The sequence below is a fragment of the Ciconia boyciana genome, chromosome 7 (assembly GCF_034638445.1).
Source record: "Ciconia boyciana chromosome 7, ASM3463844v1, whole genome shotgun sequence".
NCBI classification, from domain to species: Eukaryota; Metazoa; Chordata; class Aves; order Ciconiiformes; family Ciconiidae; genus Ciconia; species Ciconia boyciana.
In genome coordinates this window covers 11,604,371-11,622,177 of record NC_132940.1, presented here as the reverse complement: position 1 = coordinate 11,622,177, position 17,807 = coordinate 11,604,371, and the positions used below count along the sequence as shown (strand labels likewise).

The 17,807-nt window shown below is 60.4% G+C and overlaps 3 protein-coding genes across 8 annotated transcripts; 2 read left to right on the top strand and 1 right to left on the bottom strand.

The window, feature by feature from the left end:
* The first annotated feature begins 2,276 nt into the window (after window positions 1–2,276).
* On the top strand, window positions 2,277–5,482 carry HPDL (4-hydroxyphenylpyruvate dioxygenase like). Its single transcript, XM_072868267.1, has 2 exons — window positions 2,277–2,465; window positions 3,767–5,482. The coding sequence occupies exon 2, from the start codon at window positions 3,778–3,780 to the stop codon at window positions 4,960–4,962; it is 1,185 nt and encodes a 394-aa protein (XP_072724368.1). The 5' UTR covers window positions 2,277–2,465; window positions 3,767–3,777; the 3' UTR covers window positions 4,963–5,482.
* A 619-nt stretch (window positions 5,483–6,101) lies between these two features.
* On the bottom strand, window positions 6,102–12,746 carry MUTYH (mutY DNA glycosylase). Of its 5 annotated transcripts, XM_072866756.1 has the most exons (16): window positions 11,569–11,758; window positions 11,199–11,332; window positions 10,318–10,357; window positions 9,883–9,956; window positions 9,706–9,747; window positions 9,546–9,617; window positions 9,235–9,348; window positions 8,861–8,958; window positions 8,430–8,574; window positions 8,088–8,163; window positions 7,828–8,013; window positions 7,528–7,673; window positions 7,156–7,308; window positions 6,971–7,018; window positions 6,552–6,698; window positions 6,102–6,461 (listed from the first exon to the last, which is right to left on the bottom strand). In XM_072866756.1, the coding sequence occupies exons 1-15, from the start codon at window positions 11,669–11,671 to the stop codon at window positions 6,594–6,596; spliced, it is 1,536 nt and encodes a 511-aa protein (XP_072722857.1). In that variant the 5' UTR covers window positions 11,672–11,758; the 3' UTR covers window positions 6,102–6,461; window positions 6,552–6,593. The 5 variants fall into 5 exon arrangements, with proteins under 5 accessions (XP_072722857.1, XP_072722858.1, XP_072722855.1 ...); XM_072866757.1 differs by lacking the exon at window positions 11,569–11,758 and adding an exon at window positions 12,514–12,746 and having other exon boundaries at window positions 6,102–6,698; XM_072866754.1 differs by having other exon boundaries at window positions 6,102–6,698.
* TOE1 (target of EGR1, exonuclease) lies at window positions 12,183–17,392 on the top strand. 2 transcript variants are annotated; one of them, XM_072866752.1, is made up of 7 exons: window positions 12,183–12,348; window positions 12,424–12,464; window positions 12,682–12,778; window positions 12,964–13,122; window positions 13,459–13,718; window positions 15,162–15,333; window positions 16,452–17,392. In XM_072866752.1, exons 1-7 carry the CDS (start codon window positions 12,238–12,240, stop codon window positions 17,244–17,246), a joined length of 1,635 nt encoding a protein of 544 aa, XP_072722853.1. In that variant the 5' UTR covers window positions 12,183–12,237; the 3' UTR covers window positions 17,247–17,392. The 2 variants fall into 2 exon arrangements, with proteins under 2 accessions (XP_072722853.1, XP_072722854.1); XM_072866753.1 differs by lacking the exon at window positions 12,183–12,348 and having other exon boundaries at window positions 12,422–12,464; window positions 12,914–13,122.
* Window positions 17,393–17,807: the final 415 nt, after the last annotated feature.

Below are 17,807 nucleotides of genomic sequence, written 5' to 3'. Positions count from 1 at the left end.
CCCCTCTGCCCCGGGGCTCAACCCAATGGGGTCCTCCCAGCCCCACTGCAACCCCAAACCGCCTCCCCGCATTCCCCTCTGGGGCAGACAAAGACTGGTGGCCAGTATCATACTGGTCCCAGCATGGCACTGGGAGCCAAGACACCTGCGCCGCTGGGGCGAGGAAAGGGGGATGAGGCAGGGGCATCGGGGTGCCCAGCTCCTGACAAGCACAGCACCCTCACCACCGGCTTTCATGGGCACCCGCTGCGACAGCTGGGTGCCCCAGTCCCCCCCAGCGGCGAGGCACCCACTCCACACATCGGGGGATGAAGGTCCCGCTCCCCCCATGGGCCTTCTCCACCTCCCCAGCCCTGAAAGCCGGACTCAGCCATGGCCAGGGGTCTGTCTTTACCCCAGGGTGGGCAGGGATGCAGCCCCCATCGTCCCAGCCACTGGCAGGGAGTCAGTGGGAGTCAGTGGGATGGTTTCACCTTCAGGTCACCTTGAGAGTCCTTGATGCCCCACGAAGCACTTGAGGGGTGCACAGAGCCTTTAACCCCCCTGCCCCCAATATATGCCTGAAGCCCCTTCCTCCCACAGCCCCCTAACCCTGCCCACCCCAAGATACACCCTGTCCCTCCAGGATCCAGCACATTTAATGGGCAGGGGAAGGACACGGGGCTGGGGGAGACGATCCAGGGAGGTGGGGAGAGAGCAGGAGACTGTGGGGTCTGCTCAGGATGGATGAACCCCCAATCCCCAGCCCTCTTCCCCGCAAGAACAAGCCCTCAATACCGCACTTCTCTTCACTGCCGTCCTCCAGCCAGACCTTGCTCCCGGCCCCAGCGACTCTCAGCAATGCCCAGCTGGCTCTGGTCTCCCTTTTATCTCCTGTCCACTCTCCCCGCCCAGGAGGGAGGAGAAGAGCCCAGCCAGAGCGGGGACTGTGCCCCGGCCACCACCGCCCGCCTCAGGGGACAGCAACAAGGCAGGCACTGTCCCCCTCAGTGCCACGCGGCTTCGGGGTCCTGCTGCGACACCCAGCGCGAGCCGTGCTGGGGCAAAGCGGTGCCTGGTGCTGGGCTGGCGCAGAGGGTACCAGGCGGTGCCGCGGGGAAAAGCCAGGCACAGCCACTCAAAGCCCCCCCATGGGCACAGGAGGGCCAGCAGCATTGCCAAGGGCACCACTTGCACCAAAGGGTTGCGGGACCATGGGTGCTACCCATGCACAAGGTCCCCGGGGAGCCACCAGCGCAGCCTCTGTCACCCTGCAGCCAAAAAGACAGGTGCCTGCCCCGCACGCCTGGGGTGCTGCAGCTCCCTGCCCCACAGGGTGCCACCCCAAAGGCCGTGCTGTCCTGGTGTGCAGTGCCACAGCCGCTCTCGGGCCATGCTTGGCCCCACAGCAAGCCCCCGGTGTCCGGTCCTGTGCCCCCTGCCCAGCCCCACACCGGGGGGGCTGTGGTGGCGTGAAGAGCCCGTGCTCCCTTGGGAAATCGCAGCGGTGGATTCCACCCCCCGACCAAACAAGAGGAGCTCACTGCTTCAGCCGCATACGGACATCTCTGCAAATATTTGAGCAGTTTTATCATACCTGGGCTCTGTACAAAAACATGATAAGGCAGGGAAGGGCAGCAGACACAGACACAATGGGGGCAGCAACACGGTCCCGGACACACGAAGAGGGGGGGATTTGTCCGAAAACAGCCACAAGCAGCGGGGAGAGAGGGGATCACTGCTGGGGACTGGAAGGGCTCAGGGATGTCAGCAAGGACGTGGGGCCATGGGCTGGGATGAGGGAGCAGGCGCAGCTGCGCGGGGTCAGCCTGGAGCAGACCCATCCCGTGGCCGACGCTGGACTCTCCGCAGAGCTGTCACCGCCCATCCGCACGCTGCTCCCCCCAGGTCCCTGCCGGGCACCCCAGGCACCGTGAAGCACCCAGTACTGAGCAGGGGCACATATCCCCCGCTGCATGCCCTGCTCCGACGGGATTCAGGCTGGCAGGGAACGGCCCAGCGCAGACACCCTGAGCCATTTCAGCACCGGTCCCAGGGACCCCCAGCCTGGCAGCCCGCTCGTCTCCTCCCTTCGCTCATCCCCGAGCCGGCGGCCGCGGTTATCAGCCGGGGCAGCTTTTGGTTCTGCGAACACAGCCCGGCTCCCCCGGGGTCGGCACACGCTGTCGGTACCCGCAGCGACCGGCAGCCACGCGTCCCTGGCTTTCAACGTGCCGGAGCAGCTCCCACGCCGCACCGGCACGGCCCCACGCCGCGTGTGCCTTGCCCAGGACGGCACCCACCGATTCCTCCCACCGGGGAGGCGTCCCCATGGCGGGGCAGGTGGCTCTGCAGCCTCCCTGCCACCGCCAACCCCCCTCCCCGTCCCGCCAGGGCCTGCTGCGTGCCGGGGAGGAGCGAACTGAACCGCCTCTCCGGGGCCGGCCCCTGCCCCGGCGTCCCCTTCGCCCGCAGCCTTGACCCCGGTGAGCTGCAGGCCGCGGGCGAGCCATGGCCCTGCAGGCCCCCACGGGCACGGGTGGGGGGTGGCAGAACGGGGGGTGACGGGGCGGGGCGGCTGGGAGAGGCGGCGGCAGCAGCGGAGCGGGGCCGGGGCCGGGGCCGGGGCCGGGGCCGATCCCGCAGGGCCCCGCGGCGGGAAGGAGGGCGGGAGCGCCGTCCCCCGCCCGTGTGCTGACCGGGGCGGGGGCCCCAGCAAGGATCCCCCCTCCCCGGGCTGCTGTGGAGCAGCTGGGGGTCCCACCAGGGCGCTGCCGGGCCCCCTGCTCCCCCGTGGCAGGCGGGGTGCCCGGGTGCAGGGCAGCCTCCCCCCCCGGCCTGGCTGAGCCCTGTGCCCGGCCCGCGCAGGCAGCGCTCAGCCCTTTTTTGGGGGCAGGCGGAAGGGAATGATTAAGCAGGTGTCCCCCCCACGCCCCCAGGGCACCTCTGGTCCGGCCAGGGTGGCTGGTGCATGGCACGGGGTCAGGAACCTCAGCTCAGTGGGATGCTCTTGGGAGGGGATGCTGAGTGGGGTTTTGGACAGATCTTTTTTCCCCCTTCAGTGTGACGGGTATTTGGGTGGGGAGGGAGGCCGCTTTTCCCGCAGTGTCCCTCCTGTTTCACCCTCTGTGCTCCTAGGGCAAGGTCACCGCCCCGAGCCTGTTGCGGGGAGCATGGTAGCTCCATGCCGTCCTTGTTGGGGAGGGGAAGGGCACATCAGCCTCCCGTGACCCCACTGCTCCCCCCCTCCATTTGTGGGACACCACCGACAAGCACTGGGGCAGCACAGGAGCCTTTTAGCTGTAACCAGCATGTTGCTCTGTGTTTACCAGTCCAACCTCCATGTTCCTGGTTGCTGGTACAGGACATTCCCCCCCACAACCCTTGTCCCCATAGTCTTGCTTACACATGCACACACCCCTCCCTTATCCAGATTTCCCCAGTAACCTCCCTGCGGCACCCTCGAGGAACACATGGCTCCAGAGGGGACCTGCTGTGGCCAAGGCTCAGGGCTTTCCTCCTCTGTGACCCCAGGTGCAGGCATGGGGCAGGGCAGCTTGGCATCCTTGGGCAGCTTTTTGCAGCTGGTCCCAAAGGTGGGTGCCCTTGCACAGTGTATATCAGCTTGTGAGAGCCACTTATTTAAAATACACATATTTAAGGGGTGCAAATTTACATACATGTGCATCTGTGCATGCAAATGCACTTGGGCTCTGTACAAGGTGGGGAAATGGCTCCTTCCTGCGGCCAGCAAGCCCCCCCCTGACCCCATGCATCCTCCCCGCAGCCTGCCCAGCCATGGCAGCCTTGCTGAGCCGCCCCTGCTTCATCTCCCTCCACGTGCCCTACAGGCAGGGCTGGGCCCAGGACCTGGCCACAACCTTTCGCTTCCAGCCGGTGGCCGTGCGGGAGACGCCACGGGTCCGGCAGCTGGCCTTGCGACGGGGATCTGCCATCTTCCTCATCAACGAGCGCCTGGCGCCGGGGCCTGCCGGTGCCTCCTCCCACGATTTCCTCTACGACGTGGACCCCCGGCCCGCCTTGGGCACAGCCTCCAACGTCTGCTTCGAGGTGGCTGATGTGCCGGGGCTCTGCGAGCGGCTGCAGAGCCAGGGATGCTCCCTGCCAGTGCCCCCCACCAAGGTGAGGGATGGTGGTGGCTCCGTCACCTACGGGGTGGTGAGCTCCATCGTAGGCAACATCAGCCATACCCTTCTGGACCGATCCCGCTACCAGGGACCCTTCCTGCCCGGCTTCCAGCCCATCCAAGGAGCTCCCTCGGCTGCAGGGGACGGGATTGAGATCACCCACTTCGACCACATCACGTATGTCTGCCCACGGGGTGGTGCCCGGGTGGCTCTGGACTGGTACCAGCACTGCTTCGGCTTCCGCCGCTTCCTGCTGAACCCACGGGAGAGGCCAGCTGAGGGGTACGTGGTTGGCGGGCAGGGGGTGGGCATGCTGCTCCTCGCGCTGCAGAGTGCCCAGGGCACCCTGGCACACGGCTGCAAGCTCATCCTCGCCGAGTCCCTCTCGGAGGACGGTGCCAACCAAGTCGACACCTTCCTAGAGCAGCATGGTGGGGCTGGGATCCAGCACGTCGGCCTCCGCACCACCAATATCGTCTCTACGACCAGGGCTTTGCAGCAGGGGGGTGTGCGGTTCTTCACGCCCCCCACCACCTATTACAGCCAGGGGGGCAAAGCAGAGGAGATCCGGGGGGCCGGGCAGGACCCCCGCACGCTGGCAGAGCTGGGCATCCTGCTGGACACCACGACACCCTGGGACAAGGCCCAGCCAGGCACTGATGCCAGAGAGCGCCCTTCCCAGGAGTATTTGATGCAGATCTTCACCCATCCCATCTTCTCCGAGGAGACCTTCTTCCTGGAGCTCATTGACCGGCGGGGAGCACCGGGCTTCGGGGAAGGCAATATACAGGCACTGTGGAAAGCTGTGCAGGTCTATATGGACCAGCAGCAATAGTGGCAACACTGCAATCCTCCTCCCTCAGCTCCCTGTCCTCTCCGGTCCAATCCTGGGGCAATACGCCACTGTAGAGATGCCAGTGGGTGCCTGCAGCATGGCCCAGGTTGGCAGGGACCAAGGAAGGTCTCCCAGTCAACCCAGAGCCAACTTCAGCATGACAGCAGGTTGGTTGGAGCCAGGTCCAGTGGGGCTCTGAGCATCCCCCAGGACGGAGGGTGATTTCTCCTCCTGCCTGGGTTCCCGGTGAGTTATGAGCCTCATGTGAAGAGCTTTCTGCCTTAATTCCATCTTGATCTAATCAGACTTGTGCCTGCAGCATGGCCAAGGACAGTGCTGTCAGAGCAACACCCCCAGACGTAGGGGATGAGGGGCTGCCAGAGAGGAGTGGATAACCCAGGGGCCACGGACACCACAGCTCGTCCACAGTTACCGCCCAGAGCACGGCCAGCTGCTGTGCGGGGCAAGTGATGGCCTCTTGCTCCTCTCAATTAAAGAACTAACCTGCAAGCACTGCTTTAATTTTTTGTCTCGTCCCATTTAAGATCTGTCAAGTGCCAGGCAAGGATGAAAGGGCCCTTTGCACCCCTCGAGGCAGGCTGTCCCCAGTCCTGCAGTCCCTAAACTGAGGCCGCTTGCCCCTTGCGCACCCCCCAGGACTGGCCCCTGTCCCTGCCAGCCCCAGGCAGGGACGCAAGCCTGGGGAGGAGGAAGACCCTTGGCAGCCCCCTGGGAAGAGGCTCCCGGGCTTGTGCCTTTGCAAGGGTGCTACTGTGCATCACAATCAGGGAAAGCCACAGCGTGAACACAGTGGGGAACAGCCTGACAGAAAAGGTAAAAAAATGGGGATTAAAACCCTACAAAAAGCCCAGGGGGTGGCTGCCCAGCCCCACGCAGGAGCAGCCCACAGGCAGGAGCTGTGCAGCTGCCAGGGCTGATCCCTGCCCTCGCAGGAGAGGTGCTCTGGGTGCCTTATTTATGGTCACCAGCAGTTAATGCTCAGCCCAGGGGCTGGTGGAAGAAATCCCAGCCCAAGTGTAGGGATCTTGCCAGCCATCCTCGGATTCAACCACAGGCTGCCCGGCACCCCCAGCTTAGCACAGTGCAACAGAGGCAAAAAAATCACTTAAAAAACCACACACACTTTAGGAGATTTATTATTAGAAAGCCTGTGGCCCAAATTTAGTAAAAACAAGTGTATAAAAAGGGCTATTGGAGGCCAGGAAGGGTACAGCAGCATCCACAACGCTGGCTGGCAGCTGTGGTGCAGGCGGGCAGCTGGGGACAGGGCTGCGGGAGCAATGTGGCCACTGCCTTCCTGCTGCCAGAGAGAAACCCCTGCTGCCTTGGGGCCACAGTGCCAGAGCAGGGGCTGTAGGGGACCAAATAACCCCAGGAGGGTTCCAGCTGAGCGGGGAGGGCAAGCTGGGCTCCAGGTCACGTCCAGGACCACACTGGCCCCATTAAGGCACAATTCCCACAGGAGAAGCCAGCGGACTCTGCAAGGAGGAGTGGGAGGCCATTAAGAGCTGCGGGCTGGACACACAGCAGTGTGGGGACACCATCCCGACGCCATGGGCAGGACTCACTGCAGTGCAGGTCTCTGGTGGTCTCAGACGTTGAAGGTGCCATCATGGGGAGGTGGGTGCCCGGAGGAAGGCGCGGAGGGAGAGTTGCGTCCCAGGGTGGGTGCTGCTTGCTCCCTGCTGCTTTGCCCCCCGCTTCCGCTTGGAGCCCTGCAGGAGAGACACACTGGGGCTAAGCCAAACCCCGAGGGCCCCCACAGCCTCCAGGGATTGCCTTTGAGGCAAGGTGGGGACCCTAGTATTTGGGACATCCAGGGGCAAAGCCAGCCAGGCAAATCCCCCAGATGCAGCCCTGCCCCAGGCTAGGGATGCTCCTTGGCCTGACCCCAAAGGCCAGGAGGGCTCCAGCACCGCACACCGGGGCCTGGCCCAACAGCAGCATGGAGTGGCTCCCGGGCTGCACACCCTCCAGCGATGCCCACCTTGCCAGGGCTGCTCTCCCCACGCTGCTTCTCATGCGCTTTCAGCACCTGAAGGAAGCACAAGAGAACCCAGAGCTGAACTGCAGCTGCGTCCTGGAGCCGGGACAGCCCGCAGAGTTTGAGGGGATGCCCGGGACCCCAGGGAGACGGAGGGAAGGGAGGAAAGGCCCAGATACCCCCCATACCTTCTTCATGGCCGTGGACACAGCCGAGGCGTGGAACTCCTCCTCTGTCACCCAGCGGGACGGGGACAAGGCAGGGTCCAGGGTCACGTCCCCATCCAGGGGCAGGGAGTAGACCACATATGTCTGGTGGATGTGAGAGAAGATGTGGACGACCTGCGAGGGGATGGGAAGACACGGAAATGGGCAGGCAGCAGGAGATGCACTACTTGCTCAGCTGCCTCAGAAGGGCACTGGGGCTGCCAGGGCTCTGAGGAGCAGGGCAGGACTTGGGAAGGGTGACAGCAGGGAAGGGGGACCCTCTTCCCCCCGTGCTACATCGCCCATGGCCAAGCACAGGGGGCTCACGCTGCATGCCTCTGGCTCCAGGCTCACCTCTCCGATGAGCCGCAGGCCTCCTGCCACCACCGGCCACCCCGTCCAGGCCCGGAGGTGATCTGCCAGTGCCTCCCTCTGCTTCTCCTCCTGCAGACCCTGAGCCAGCGGGAGGCTGGGGAACTCCCAGAGCCCAGCCAGGAGACCTGGGGAGGGGGCACAACGGGGACATGAGCCTGCAAGAGGCACATCTGGGGACGCTGAGGCTCATCACATCCCATTCCCAGGCTGCTCTGTCCCTCGTGTAGGTGGGAAGGGACCCTGCGGTGCCTTCGCTGCCCTCCCGCCCAGCCCCATTACCCGAGCTGGGTCTCTGCACGATGAGGTACTCCGGGGCCCCGTGGCAGCCCCTCCGCTCCAGCACACACGTGGCTGTTCGCGCCACCCGCGGCTGCTTCTTCGCTGCTTTCCGGGGGAAGTTGGTAACCCCCAGGCTGCTGTCCCAGGGCTCTGTGGCTGGGGGGCACAGGGCACAGCCCCCAACACCTGCAAACACCGATGTAGCAGTCGCCACGGGGCCCAGACCCAGAGCCACAACAGGGATCTCCCCAGGCGCTTACCACAGTCCTCAACATCAGGCACTGGGGCAGGTTTTCCAAACAGCTTCTGAGAGGCGAAGGCCAACTCCTTCTCCACCTGCAAGGGGGGACAGGAATGGGGACAGGTTCATCCACCAGCCCACCTTGTCCCCATGCATGGTGACCCCTCAGGGCTGGCACCCGTTGAGGATGCAGGACGTGATGCCCAGCCAAGAATGGCTTGCAGCACTGGTCTGGGACAGGGATGGCTTGTAAGAAGCTTCAGAGGGGACTGGGGGTGACCTTCTGCCAGCCCACTGGGACAGCTGGCAGCCCCAGGCCACCTGCAGGCAGGGAGGAGACAGATTTTGGGGCCACACTTACTCTGCGCCGCGCTCGGCAGTGCTGCTTCACGGGGCACTCCCCGCACAGCGGGGCCTTGGGCACACACACCGTTGCCCCCAGCTCCATCAGGGCTTGGTTAAAATCCCCCGGTCGGCTCCTGTCTACCAGGGCATTGGCCATGTCCCTGGGAGAAACAGCAGTGAGTGGCCGGGGCTTTGCAGGTCGAGGGCCCCAGGACCTTTGCCCACCTCCTGCCCATGAGGGGGGATGCTCCTAGGTCGGCAGAGGCAACACGGCTCCTTTCTCCACCACTCCCAGCAGCACCAGCTTCCCAAGAGCTCCCGCACCCCACGCCTCCCTCCCTTTGCAGGCTCAGCTCCCCACAGCTCCCGAGTGATCCTGCCCTCGGCCACCAGCAAGCACAGCCACGATCACCGCAGCTCAGAGCAGAGACGGAGCGTTCACCTTACCAGAGCCGGTCGATGACGGCCGGGCTGCTGGAGTCGGCACCGATGCACCGCAGGCGGCACAGGACCCGGATCACGTTCCCATCCACAACGCCGGTAGCCTGGGACCAGCAGCTGGAGTTACCGTGCCAGGAGGTGCCCATGCTCCTGGCAAGGCAGGGAGCTGGGGTGCTCCCAGGATGGAGGGGGGACACACACGAGGCCAACCCGCAGGCCAAGCTGGGTGGTGGGTGAGACGCACCGCAAAGCAGGGGAGAGCCAGAGCCAGGCACAGCCCTGGGGAGCCCCTGGCTCGTGAGACCCAGCAGCAGAACCCTGCCAGGAGCGGGGCTGGGTGGCAGAGAGGGGAGATGTGTCTACTGACGCCCGGCTCTCACCTGCCCGTACGAGATGGATGCGATGGCTCCTGCCGTGTACCGGCCTACTCCCGGCAGCAGCTTCTGCAGGTCCTCAGCCGTCCTGGGCATCCGGCCGGCCAGCTCGGACACCACCTGGCAGAGAGGGGGGCCGAGGTCAGGGGAGCAGCCAGGGTGAGTGCATGGAATCCATTTTACCCACAGTAAGACAGGATCCCAGCTTCTGTAGCCTGTGCCCGCAGCACGCAGCCCCAGCAAGGCAGGGCAGACAGGAGCCAGCACCAACCGACGGGCCACAGAGGGCTTGGGAAATGCCCCCCACACCTGGGTACCTTCCTTGCTGCCTCCTGCAGACGCTTCCCTCGGGAGTAGTAGCCAAGTCCGGCCCACAGCTCATTCACCTCCTGGTCCAAAAGACACAGCATGGTGTTTGATGGGGCATGGGAAGAGCCGTGAGGGCAGGGAGAGCACCCCGGCCCCAGCAAGGCTCACCTCCAGGGATGCCTGTGCCAGAGCCTGCAGCGTTGGCCACTTCTGCGGTACAGAGGGAAGGGGACAAGTCAGGGACAAGCAGAGCCATGCTCTGCAGCTGGGGATCAGCTACAGGCAGTGGACAAGGTCTCCAAAAGGGGCAGCCTGTGGGTACAGGGCTCTGTGAGGAACAGTAACCTGCATCCAGCGGTTGTAGTAGTCGATCACTGTAGCCACCTGTGTCTGCTGGAGCATGATCTCAGACACCCACACTGCAGGGAGCAGGGCAGGGATCAGAGCAGAGGCACCAACACCACCCACACCTCGTGCCATGGTCACGTTAGTACTGGCTACAAGCACTGCACTGGCATCCAACACACGGGACCCCTTCCCACCCTCCTCCTTCCCCACATGCTGTCCCACAGGAGCTCCCTCAGGCCCAAAGTGGTCTCTCAGACCCCCCAGAGCCTTGCGAGTGAGGTCAGTGGCTCTTGTGGCCACCCCAGGCAGCTTGTTCCAAGGACGGCAACTGGAGCCATGTTTCCTCGCAAGGCCATATTGCACATCCGTGTCAGGGGGAAACACGCAGCCGGGCACTCCCATGCCTGCCGGCGCACAGTCGTTGCTCCTCACCTGCGTACGCCCGTCTGTCAGCATCCGGCTCAGTTGCTGCCTGAAAGGGGAAGAAGATTGAGTGTGAGAAACAAGGTGACACAGGATATTTTATATGCAGGAGGGGACCTACATATAAAATAAAATAGCTTGTGGTGTGTTTTGAACACTGCATGGGAATCTGCAAAAAAATATTTCTCTCAAGCGCTCAGAAGTTCTGAGTTCAGGCTAATCAAGCGACAGCCAAAGCACCTTCTCCCTGATGAAATATCCCACAGCAAGAGTTTACCTTAGAGGTTTAAGATCCCACCAGAGGAGCTGTCCCAGATCCAAGCCCCTCTGCACAGGAAGCAATTGCAGGCAGATGTAAATCCCACAGAAGGGCCATGCAGCTCCCAGCACCATTCAGAGAGCTGTTGCTATAAAGCTGACGCCCACCCCCACCACCCCAATCACCACCTAACCACTAGTTGCCAGGCTGAGCACAGAGCAGGTAGGAGCTTTAAAAAAAACGCTCGACAGGCTTAAAGCAAATACATGGAAAACCTTTTCCATGCAGCGCTCACTGCTGCAGGGTACCACGGAGGCAGGAACAAAACATGTTTAAAAGGCAACTAGACTAAGTTTACCAGAGAAAAGTACTTCTGGGTGGAGGCTATGTTTGAGAAGCGGGGTTTCACCCTGTGCCCTGCTTTACTGTTTGTACCTAGGGACAGGCTACAGACCACCCACGACAGAACTGCCAGGACTAACTGGGAGCACGCTCCCATTTCCAACACTCTCTTCCACTTCCATGCAGCTAGGGATGCATCGCATAGGGAAAGACACCGCGGTCACCTCAGCAACACTCCCTCAAGGCAGAGGGACCGGTTCCCCACTACGGCACCCCTGCCTCCCCTTACCAGCGTCCTCCAGGGAAGGTCCCGCTTGCATTTGTCGTACCAAGCCAGCAGGCTCCCGCGCAGGGCCTCGATCTCAGCCGGGTCGCTGAAGAGATGCTGGGCGGGCGGCGGATCAGGCGCTGGAGCCGGGACCCCTGCCAGGAGAGCGGCGCGGGGTCAGGGCTCGGTAGGGGATGGAGAAGCGGTGCGGGGCCCGACTGCAGCACCACGGGGCCAGAGGCGGGAGCCCGACAGAGCTGCTGCCGGGCGGACGAGCACCGACTGCCGGGCCTTACGAGGACGCAGCAAGCACCGGTAGCTGCCCAGGCTGGCGGCCCCGTACCCCGGAGAGGACCCCCCACGCTCCCCCAGCCCCCCCTCTACCGGGTACCTCCGCGGGGCGACGCGCCCTTCCTGCTCTGCCCCGCAGGCGGGACCGCCCTCCCGCCGCTCCGCCGGAGCCCCCTGGCAGCCGCCGCCCGGAGCTGGCTCATGGCCGGGCCGGGCCGCTCCCCGGCGGGGCTGGGGCCCAGGGGCGGCACGGAGCCACGTGAGACTTTCCCGGGAAAATGTTTCCCTTCCAGCGCCCCGCCCCCGCGCGGGGACAAATCAGAGCGGGCGGCCCCGCCCACCTTCCGCGCGTGAGCCAATCGGAGCGAGGCGTGGGGGAGCGGGCTCGCGCCCTCCCGCCCTCAAGCCGCCCGGGCGAGGGGGCGGGACCTCCCGGCGCGCCGGAGCCAATCACAGCGCTCCGGAGGAGAAAATGAGGCTGTCCCCGCCCCTTCTCCCGCCTGCCCCAGCGGCCGCACGAGAAGGACCCCAACGGGCTGCCCGATCTAAACGCCTGTTTAATTAAAAACGAAATTTCGGCTGAAAACGGGTTTTGGAGAAGGGGTAAAAAACCCCGCTGGCAGCTGACAAGAACCGGGCCTCCCGCGCGAGCAGGCAGCGCGGGGCGCGGGGGCGGGCAAGCAGGCCGGCGGGAGCGGGCAGCCGGCGGGAGCGGGCAGCCGGCGGGCAGCCTCGTCGGCGGAGGCCCCGGGAGCGGCGCGGGGCGGCCATGGCGCGGTGGCGGGTGCCGGTGGTGGACGTGCAGAGCGACAACTTCACGGAGCTGTGGCCCTCCATGCTGCTGGCGCTGCGCACCGCCACCTTTGTCGCCGTGGACACGGTGAGGCGGGGCGGGGGGCGGTGACCGGCGGCGCGGCCGGGCCCGCGGGGCCGCTGACCGGGTGTCTCCCCGCAGGAGCTGAGCGGCCTCGGCGCCAGGAAGTCTCTGCTGAGCCCGTGAGTGCCCCGGCCGTGCGGGGGGGAGGTGTCGCTCAGCCGGACTTACCGGCTGCGGCTGCTCCCAGGCGCATCCCTTCGGTACCGGTTGCCCGGTTCCCTTCCCCCTGCGGGTTTAGCCCTCCGGGGTGGCCGGTGGGAAGGGGCAGGGCCGCGGCCGAGGGAGGGCGGGGGTGCCAGGGCAGGAGCCGTCAGCTCCCGTTCTCCCGCCGCCCAGGTGCATCGAAGAGCGGTACAAGGCCGTCTGCAGCGCGGCCAGGACCCGCTCCGTCCTGTCCCTCGGCGTCGCGTGTTTCAAGCAGCTCCCGGAGAAGGTACGTGCGCCGGCCCTAGAGCGGCCGTTTCCTCGTTCCCGCCTTCCGAGGGAGCGGCGGGCGCTGGGACTCCGCGGGGAGATGGGACTCAACCCACCCATGCTCCGTGGACTCTCGCCCTGGCTTTTTCGGCAGCTCCCTGCGACAGGTAGCCCTCTATTGCTTTGCACGCTCTCCTCCTGCAGTCCGAGAACACGTATCTCTGCCAGATCTACAACCTGACGCTCCTCTGCATGGAGGACTATATTGTTGAACCGCAGTCGGTGCAGTTCCTGGTGCAGCACGGCTTTGACTTCAACAAGCAGTACTCCCAGGGGATTCCTTACCACAAGGGCAACGACAAGGTACAACACAGCTCTCCTTCAGACACCTCAGCTTGCCCTGCTGCAGGCTTCTGGGGAGGTTGCTGGCTTCCCCCGGTCCTAGCATCTCCCTCGCACAGCTGCTGAGTGAAGGTGGGCTCAGGCCGGGGTCTTGAGTGCAGCATTATCCCTTTCACTTCCCTGCTGTTTTATATCCAGGCTGTCACTTGGTGCAGTTGCTTTTTCTAAATATTTGGGTCTCTGTTCAGAGCGAGTCAGAGCTGTAGGCAGTACTCTGCTACAGCAGGCTCTGAGGACTTCCCAGGGTGATGGCAAGTCAAGGGGCTAAGGCTCGTTGACTAATCCTTCTTCTTGCAGGGCAATGAGAACCAGAGCCAGAGCGTTCGGACTTTTTTTCTGGAGCTCATACGAGCAAAGAAGCCTCTCATTCTCCATAACGGCCTGATTGATCTGGTCTTCCTGTACCAGTGCTTCTATGCTCACCTCCCAGACAGCCTCGGCACCTTCACGGCTGACCTCTCGGAAATGTTTCCAGCAGGAATATACGACACCAAATATGCTTCAGAGTTTGAGACTCGCTTTGTAGCATCCTACCTGGAGTATGCTTACAAGAAGTGGTGAGCGGCGCTCTGGTATTTAAATCTTACAGGAGGAAAGGCAAAGGGAGCGTCAGTGTTTTCTTTGTTTTTCTAGGCAACGGGGTTGGATCTTTGTATTATCCCAATGAGCGAAGAAAGGTGCTTTTCAGGTGACTGCCCTGTGCCCGTCCCATTTCTAGGACGGGAGCTGACTGCATAAGGGTGCATTTTGTAACACACCTTACCTGTTCGGTGGGCAGCTGCTGAAAGAGGATTTCGGTCTTTCACTGGCAGCAGTTTTGACCACAGAGTGACCTGATCTAACTATGCCCTGGCCCTGGCCCTTGCCCAGCAGTGCCACAGGACTGTGTTAGGAACATGCGCAGACACCCTTAAAACTTAGCTAGAGAGCAAGTGAAAACAGCTGTGCTTGCAGGGTCTGCTAGTTATAACTCGGTTTTGGAAGGGATGGTGCAGTTAAAGGGTGACTGCTCCCTGCACCTCCCGACGCTGACCATCTCTGTCACACGTCCTGCGCGTGACACTCACGTGCGGCCAGCTACAACTTCCATCGCTTTCCTTCCAAGCAAAGGTTGTGCTCTTGTTCCAGGGTGTCCTGCCTCACTTCCTGTCCCCAGCTCTTCATGAATATCTTCCAGGCAGACACGTTAGAAGCAGAGATGTCTGTGCGCTTCATGTGTCAGTCTGGCCCCTGGTTCTGCACTCCCCACAAAATCTAAACAAGCCCCTGGCAGTGGTACAAGCCCCTTGAATCTGCATTAAACTGAAGTCACGCTCTGCAGAGGAGAAACTGTATTTTTAGTGACTGTTTTATATCAGGAAATGCCATTTTGACAGGTCTGAAAACATTCGAGATGGCTGTTCACAAACATGAGAATGTTTTGTTTTGACAGGATGAAAATACTTTTTAAACAACTGACCTCTTAAATGTTTTAACCCACAATTCTAGTTACATGGAGCCTTCCAAAAGTTTGGGGCCTTTTAGCCAGCTGTTGGGACAAAACAGTTCTTTTCTCATGAGATGGAAAATGTTTCCTTGTCTGCATTGCCCAGGTTCGACCTGTCTGGGCGGTAGCTGCTGGATACTCTACTTGATACCTTATTTTGGGGCATTTCCTCTTTGTCCGTTAACATTATGAGGACTAACACGTATCTTGGTGCCCTTAATATTGAAAACCAAGCTATGTGTCCCCTTCTCCCATAGCTTCACCAGAGACACTGTTGTCCTTGCCTGTATGTCGGCATAAGAGAAACCAACCTTTAAATCAGCACAGAAGCAAATACTTACTAAAGCTGTTCTCAGGACTGAGTTTCTCTCCAGCAGGCTGTCGAACTGGGGCTAGAGTTCAAGAGCAGGAAACTAGTGGAGTTGAGACTTGCGGAGAGCAGCGTGTTTGCACCAGCTCCACGCTGTGGTACCTTCAGAGAGTTAAGTGTAGTAATTGCATACTCTTGTTCCAGCAAGCGAGAGAACTGCAAGCTGAAGGACTCCAGCGGCCAGCACCTCACCATTGAGTTCTGCAACTACCCTGCCAACATGTCCTGTTACATCGACTATCGCCACTGCTCCCTGCAAGAAGAAAGCCATGACGTGGGAGGCGGAAATAAAGTGCCTGTCTGTGAGAAATTTTCAGTAAGTAACATGAATCCCTGCTTCCTTCCTGGCTCCATGGAAAGACCCACATGTGGCCAGAGCAGGAACTGGTAGGAAAGCACCTGGGACCTTCCCCTTGCTTGCTTCACAGTACAAGGAAGATTTTCAAGCTTCAGGTGGCTTCATGACGGAAAGGGCAATAGCATGCTGTTTGGAGGCGGTGAATTCTACAGGTTACATTAGACACAAAGATTCAGAAAGAGATTATATGGCCCTAAATACTGGGATGATGCGAGATACAGTACCCATTGCTGTCTTGGGAGGGCTGTAAGTTCTAAATTAGTTTGTCTTGTCCTCTGAGCAAGAAATGCCGCCTCTTCCCTCCCCCATATCTTGATTAGATACAAAAAAAATATCACCTGTCTGCAGCTTCTGGCACCGTAGCATGGTGTGATTCACAGCATCTTGGGTCCTGGTGCTGCTACAGCAGTAAACAAAGAGCCCATCTGATCAGATCATAACTGGTTTCAGATGCTTCAGGGAGAAAAGGAACTCTTCCAGATGTTGCACATTACCGTCACAGAACAACACAGGTTGGGGAAACCTCTGGAAGTTTCTCATCCAGCCACCAACTCAATGTTGCTCAGAGCCTTGTTTGGTGAATTTTTAAAATCTCTAAGGACAGAGATTACAAAACCCCTCCAAGCCCCTGTTCCAGAGTTTGACCACTCATTGTGAAAAATGTTTTCCTAAACATGTAGTCAGAATTTCCCCTGACTTGTTACCACTTCACCTTTCCCTGTACTCCCTTCAGAGGAGTTTAGCTCCATCTTTTCTATAACCTCTGCTTTAGGTAGCTGCAGACAGCAACTAGATATCCCCATCCCCTTAGCCTCATCTTCTACAGGCAGAACAAACCCACCTTCCTTGGCCTCTCCTCATACGTTGCATACTGCATCTTGACAGCCCCCTGCTGCACTTCCTGTACTTGGTCAATGCCTTTCTTGTGTGTTGTGGGACTGTAACTGGACACAGTGCTCCCAATACAGCCCCACAAGCCCTCAGTAGAGGGGCATAATTAGCTCTGCTCCATGTTATGGTGATAAGCTGCTCTAACCAGGAGGCTGGTGGCTACAGACTTCTCTCTTTCTCCCTAGGCCTATGGCTGGTGTCCAAAAGGGGTGAAGTGTCCACAGTCTCATAACATTGACCTCATAATTGATGAGGACGACAAGTTTTGGGAGAAGCGGAAGAAACGGAAGCACAAATGGAAGCGTCGGAAGAACACAGAAGAGCCTACAAAGGTGTCTGAACAGGAAAGCTCAGGGAAAGAAATGGAGCTAGCTCAGAACGGGGAGGAGGGACCACCACGAAAACAGAGCTGTTATGAGCCTGCAGCTGCTACAGAGCTGGCAGAGATCACACCCGACACTGAGGGCAGGCCCCTGAAGGAGAACTCCATGGACATGGAACCAGAGGTCAGCTCAGACACCAGTGCACAACAAGAGGAGGATCTGGGGAGCACTGAAGCAACTGCTGCCCAGGTAGCTGCTGTGAGCCCTCCTTCCAAGGGAAATGCCTCTGACAGTGACCAAGTGGAGGGGAAGTCAGAGGTTCCTGCTGGGGTGGGCTCAGTCAATCACCCAGACATCCCCGAGACTGAAGCAGCATGTGCTGCAGAAAAGGAAAAGGAAACCCATGGTCCCCCTTCACAGGGGGGCACGCACCGAGCTGGCTTTGATGCATTCATGACTGGCTATATAATGGCTTATGTCTGGATGCTCAAAAAAGGAAAAAACACAGACGCTGGTGCAGGGCCCTGGTTGCCAGACTGCCACAATAAACTGTACCTCAGTGGGAAATCGGTGCCACTTCAAATAGTGAAGAGCTTGTTTTCTAAATCTTCCAAAGCTCACAGCCAGAAGATGAAGTTGGCCTGGGCCAGTGGATAGAGCTAGAGGACTCCTCCCTGAACTGGGCTTTTCTTTTTCCCCCTCAAGTTTTGAAGTTCTTTATTCCATCAAGACCAGAAGAGGAGCAAGTTTCTTACTCCTGTTTTTGTTTTAACTTCTGACCGATTAAATTGCTCTCAACTGGAGTTCCCCCTCGTGTTCCTTAGTGGCATGTTGGGCTGTAAAGGCAGGGGTGAGGTTGGAGAAGAGGGAGGAAAAGTGTACCTCTCCAACTGCACCCAGTTTCAGTTTAGTGCTCTGCACCCAAAGTGCGTTTTGAAAAAACAGCCTAGGGTTGCCTTTCTGGAAAGGCCATAGGCTAGCTACTTTAGCATGGGTTTCACTTCTTGCAGAAAAGGAAGAGGGTAATCACTTGATAACAAGAGGAGACAGAGGCCAGAGCTTCCCACTTAAACTTCTTACCACGTTAGAGGCCCAGCCTCCTCCCAGATCTTGCCTTTATCCTTACTGCACCTACAGCCTTACTACATGCTACCACTTAACCTAGTGGTTTAGGGTGGGATAGACCTTTTCAAAAGGAGCATGTACTAAAGGTCAAAG

Bases quoted from the DNA above. Each gene is read 5' to 3' on its own strand.
- TOE1 (XM_072866752.1), top strand. From the start codon at position 12,238: ATGGCGCGGTGGCGGGTGCCGGTGGTGGACGTGCAGAGCGACAACTTC. The intron at 12,349-12,423 runs GTGAGGCGGGGC...GTCTCCCCGCAG, and splicing joins CCTTTGTCGCCGTGGACACG to GAGCTGAGCGGCCTCGGCGC. The intron at 15,334-16,451 runs GTAAGTAACATG...CTTTCTCCCTAG, and splicing joins CTGTCTGTGAGAAATTTTCA to GCCTATGGCTGGTGTCCAAA.
- HPDL (XM_072868267.1), top strand. From the start codon at position 3,778: ATGGCAGCCTTGCTGAGCCGCCCCTGCTTCATCTCCCTCCACGTGCCC.
- MUTYH (XM_072866754.1), bottom strand. From the start codon at position 11,671: ATGAGCCAGCTCCGGGCGGCGGCTGCCAGGGGGCTCCGGCGGAGCGGC. The intron at 7,309-7,527 runs GTGAGCCTGGAG...ATCCCCTCGCAG, and splicing joins GCCTGCGGCTCATCGGAGAG to GTCGTCCACATCTTCTCTCA. The intron at 7,019-7,155 runs GTATGGGGGGTA...TGCTTCCTTCAG, and splicing joins TGTCCACGGCCATGAAGAAG to GTGCTGAAAGCGCATGAGAA.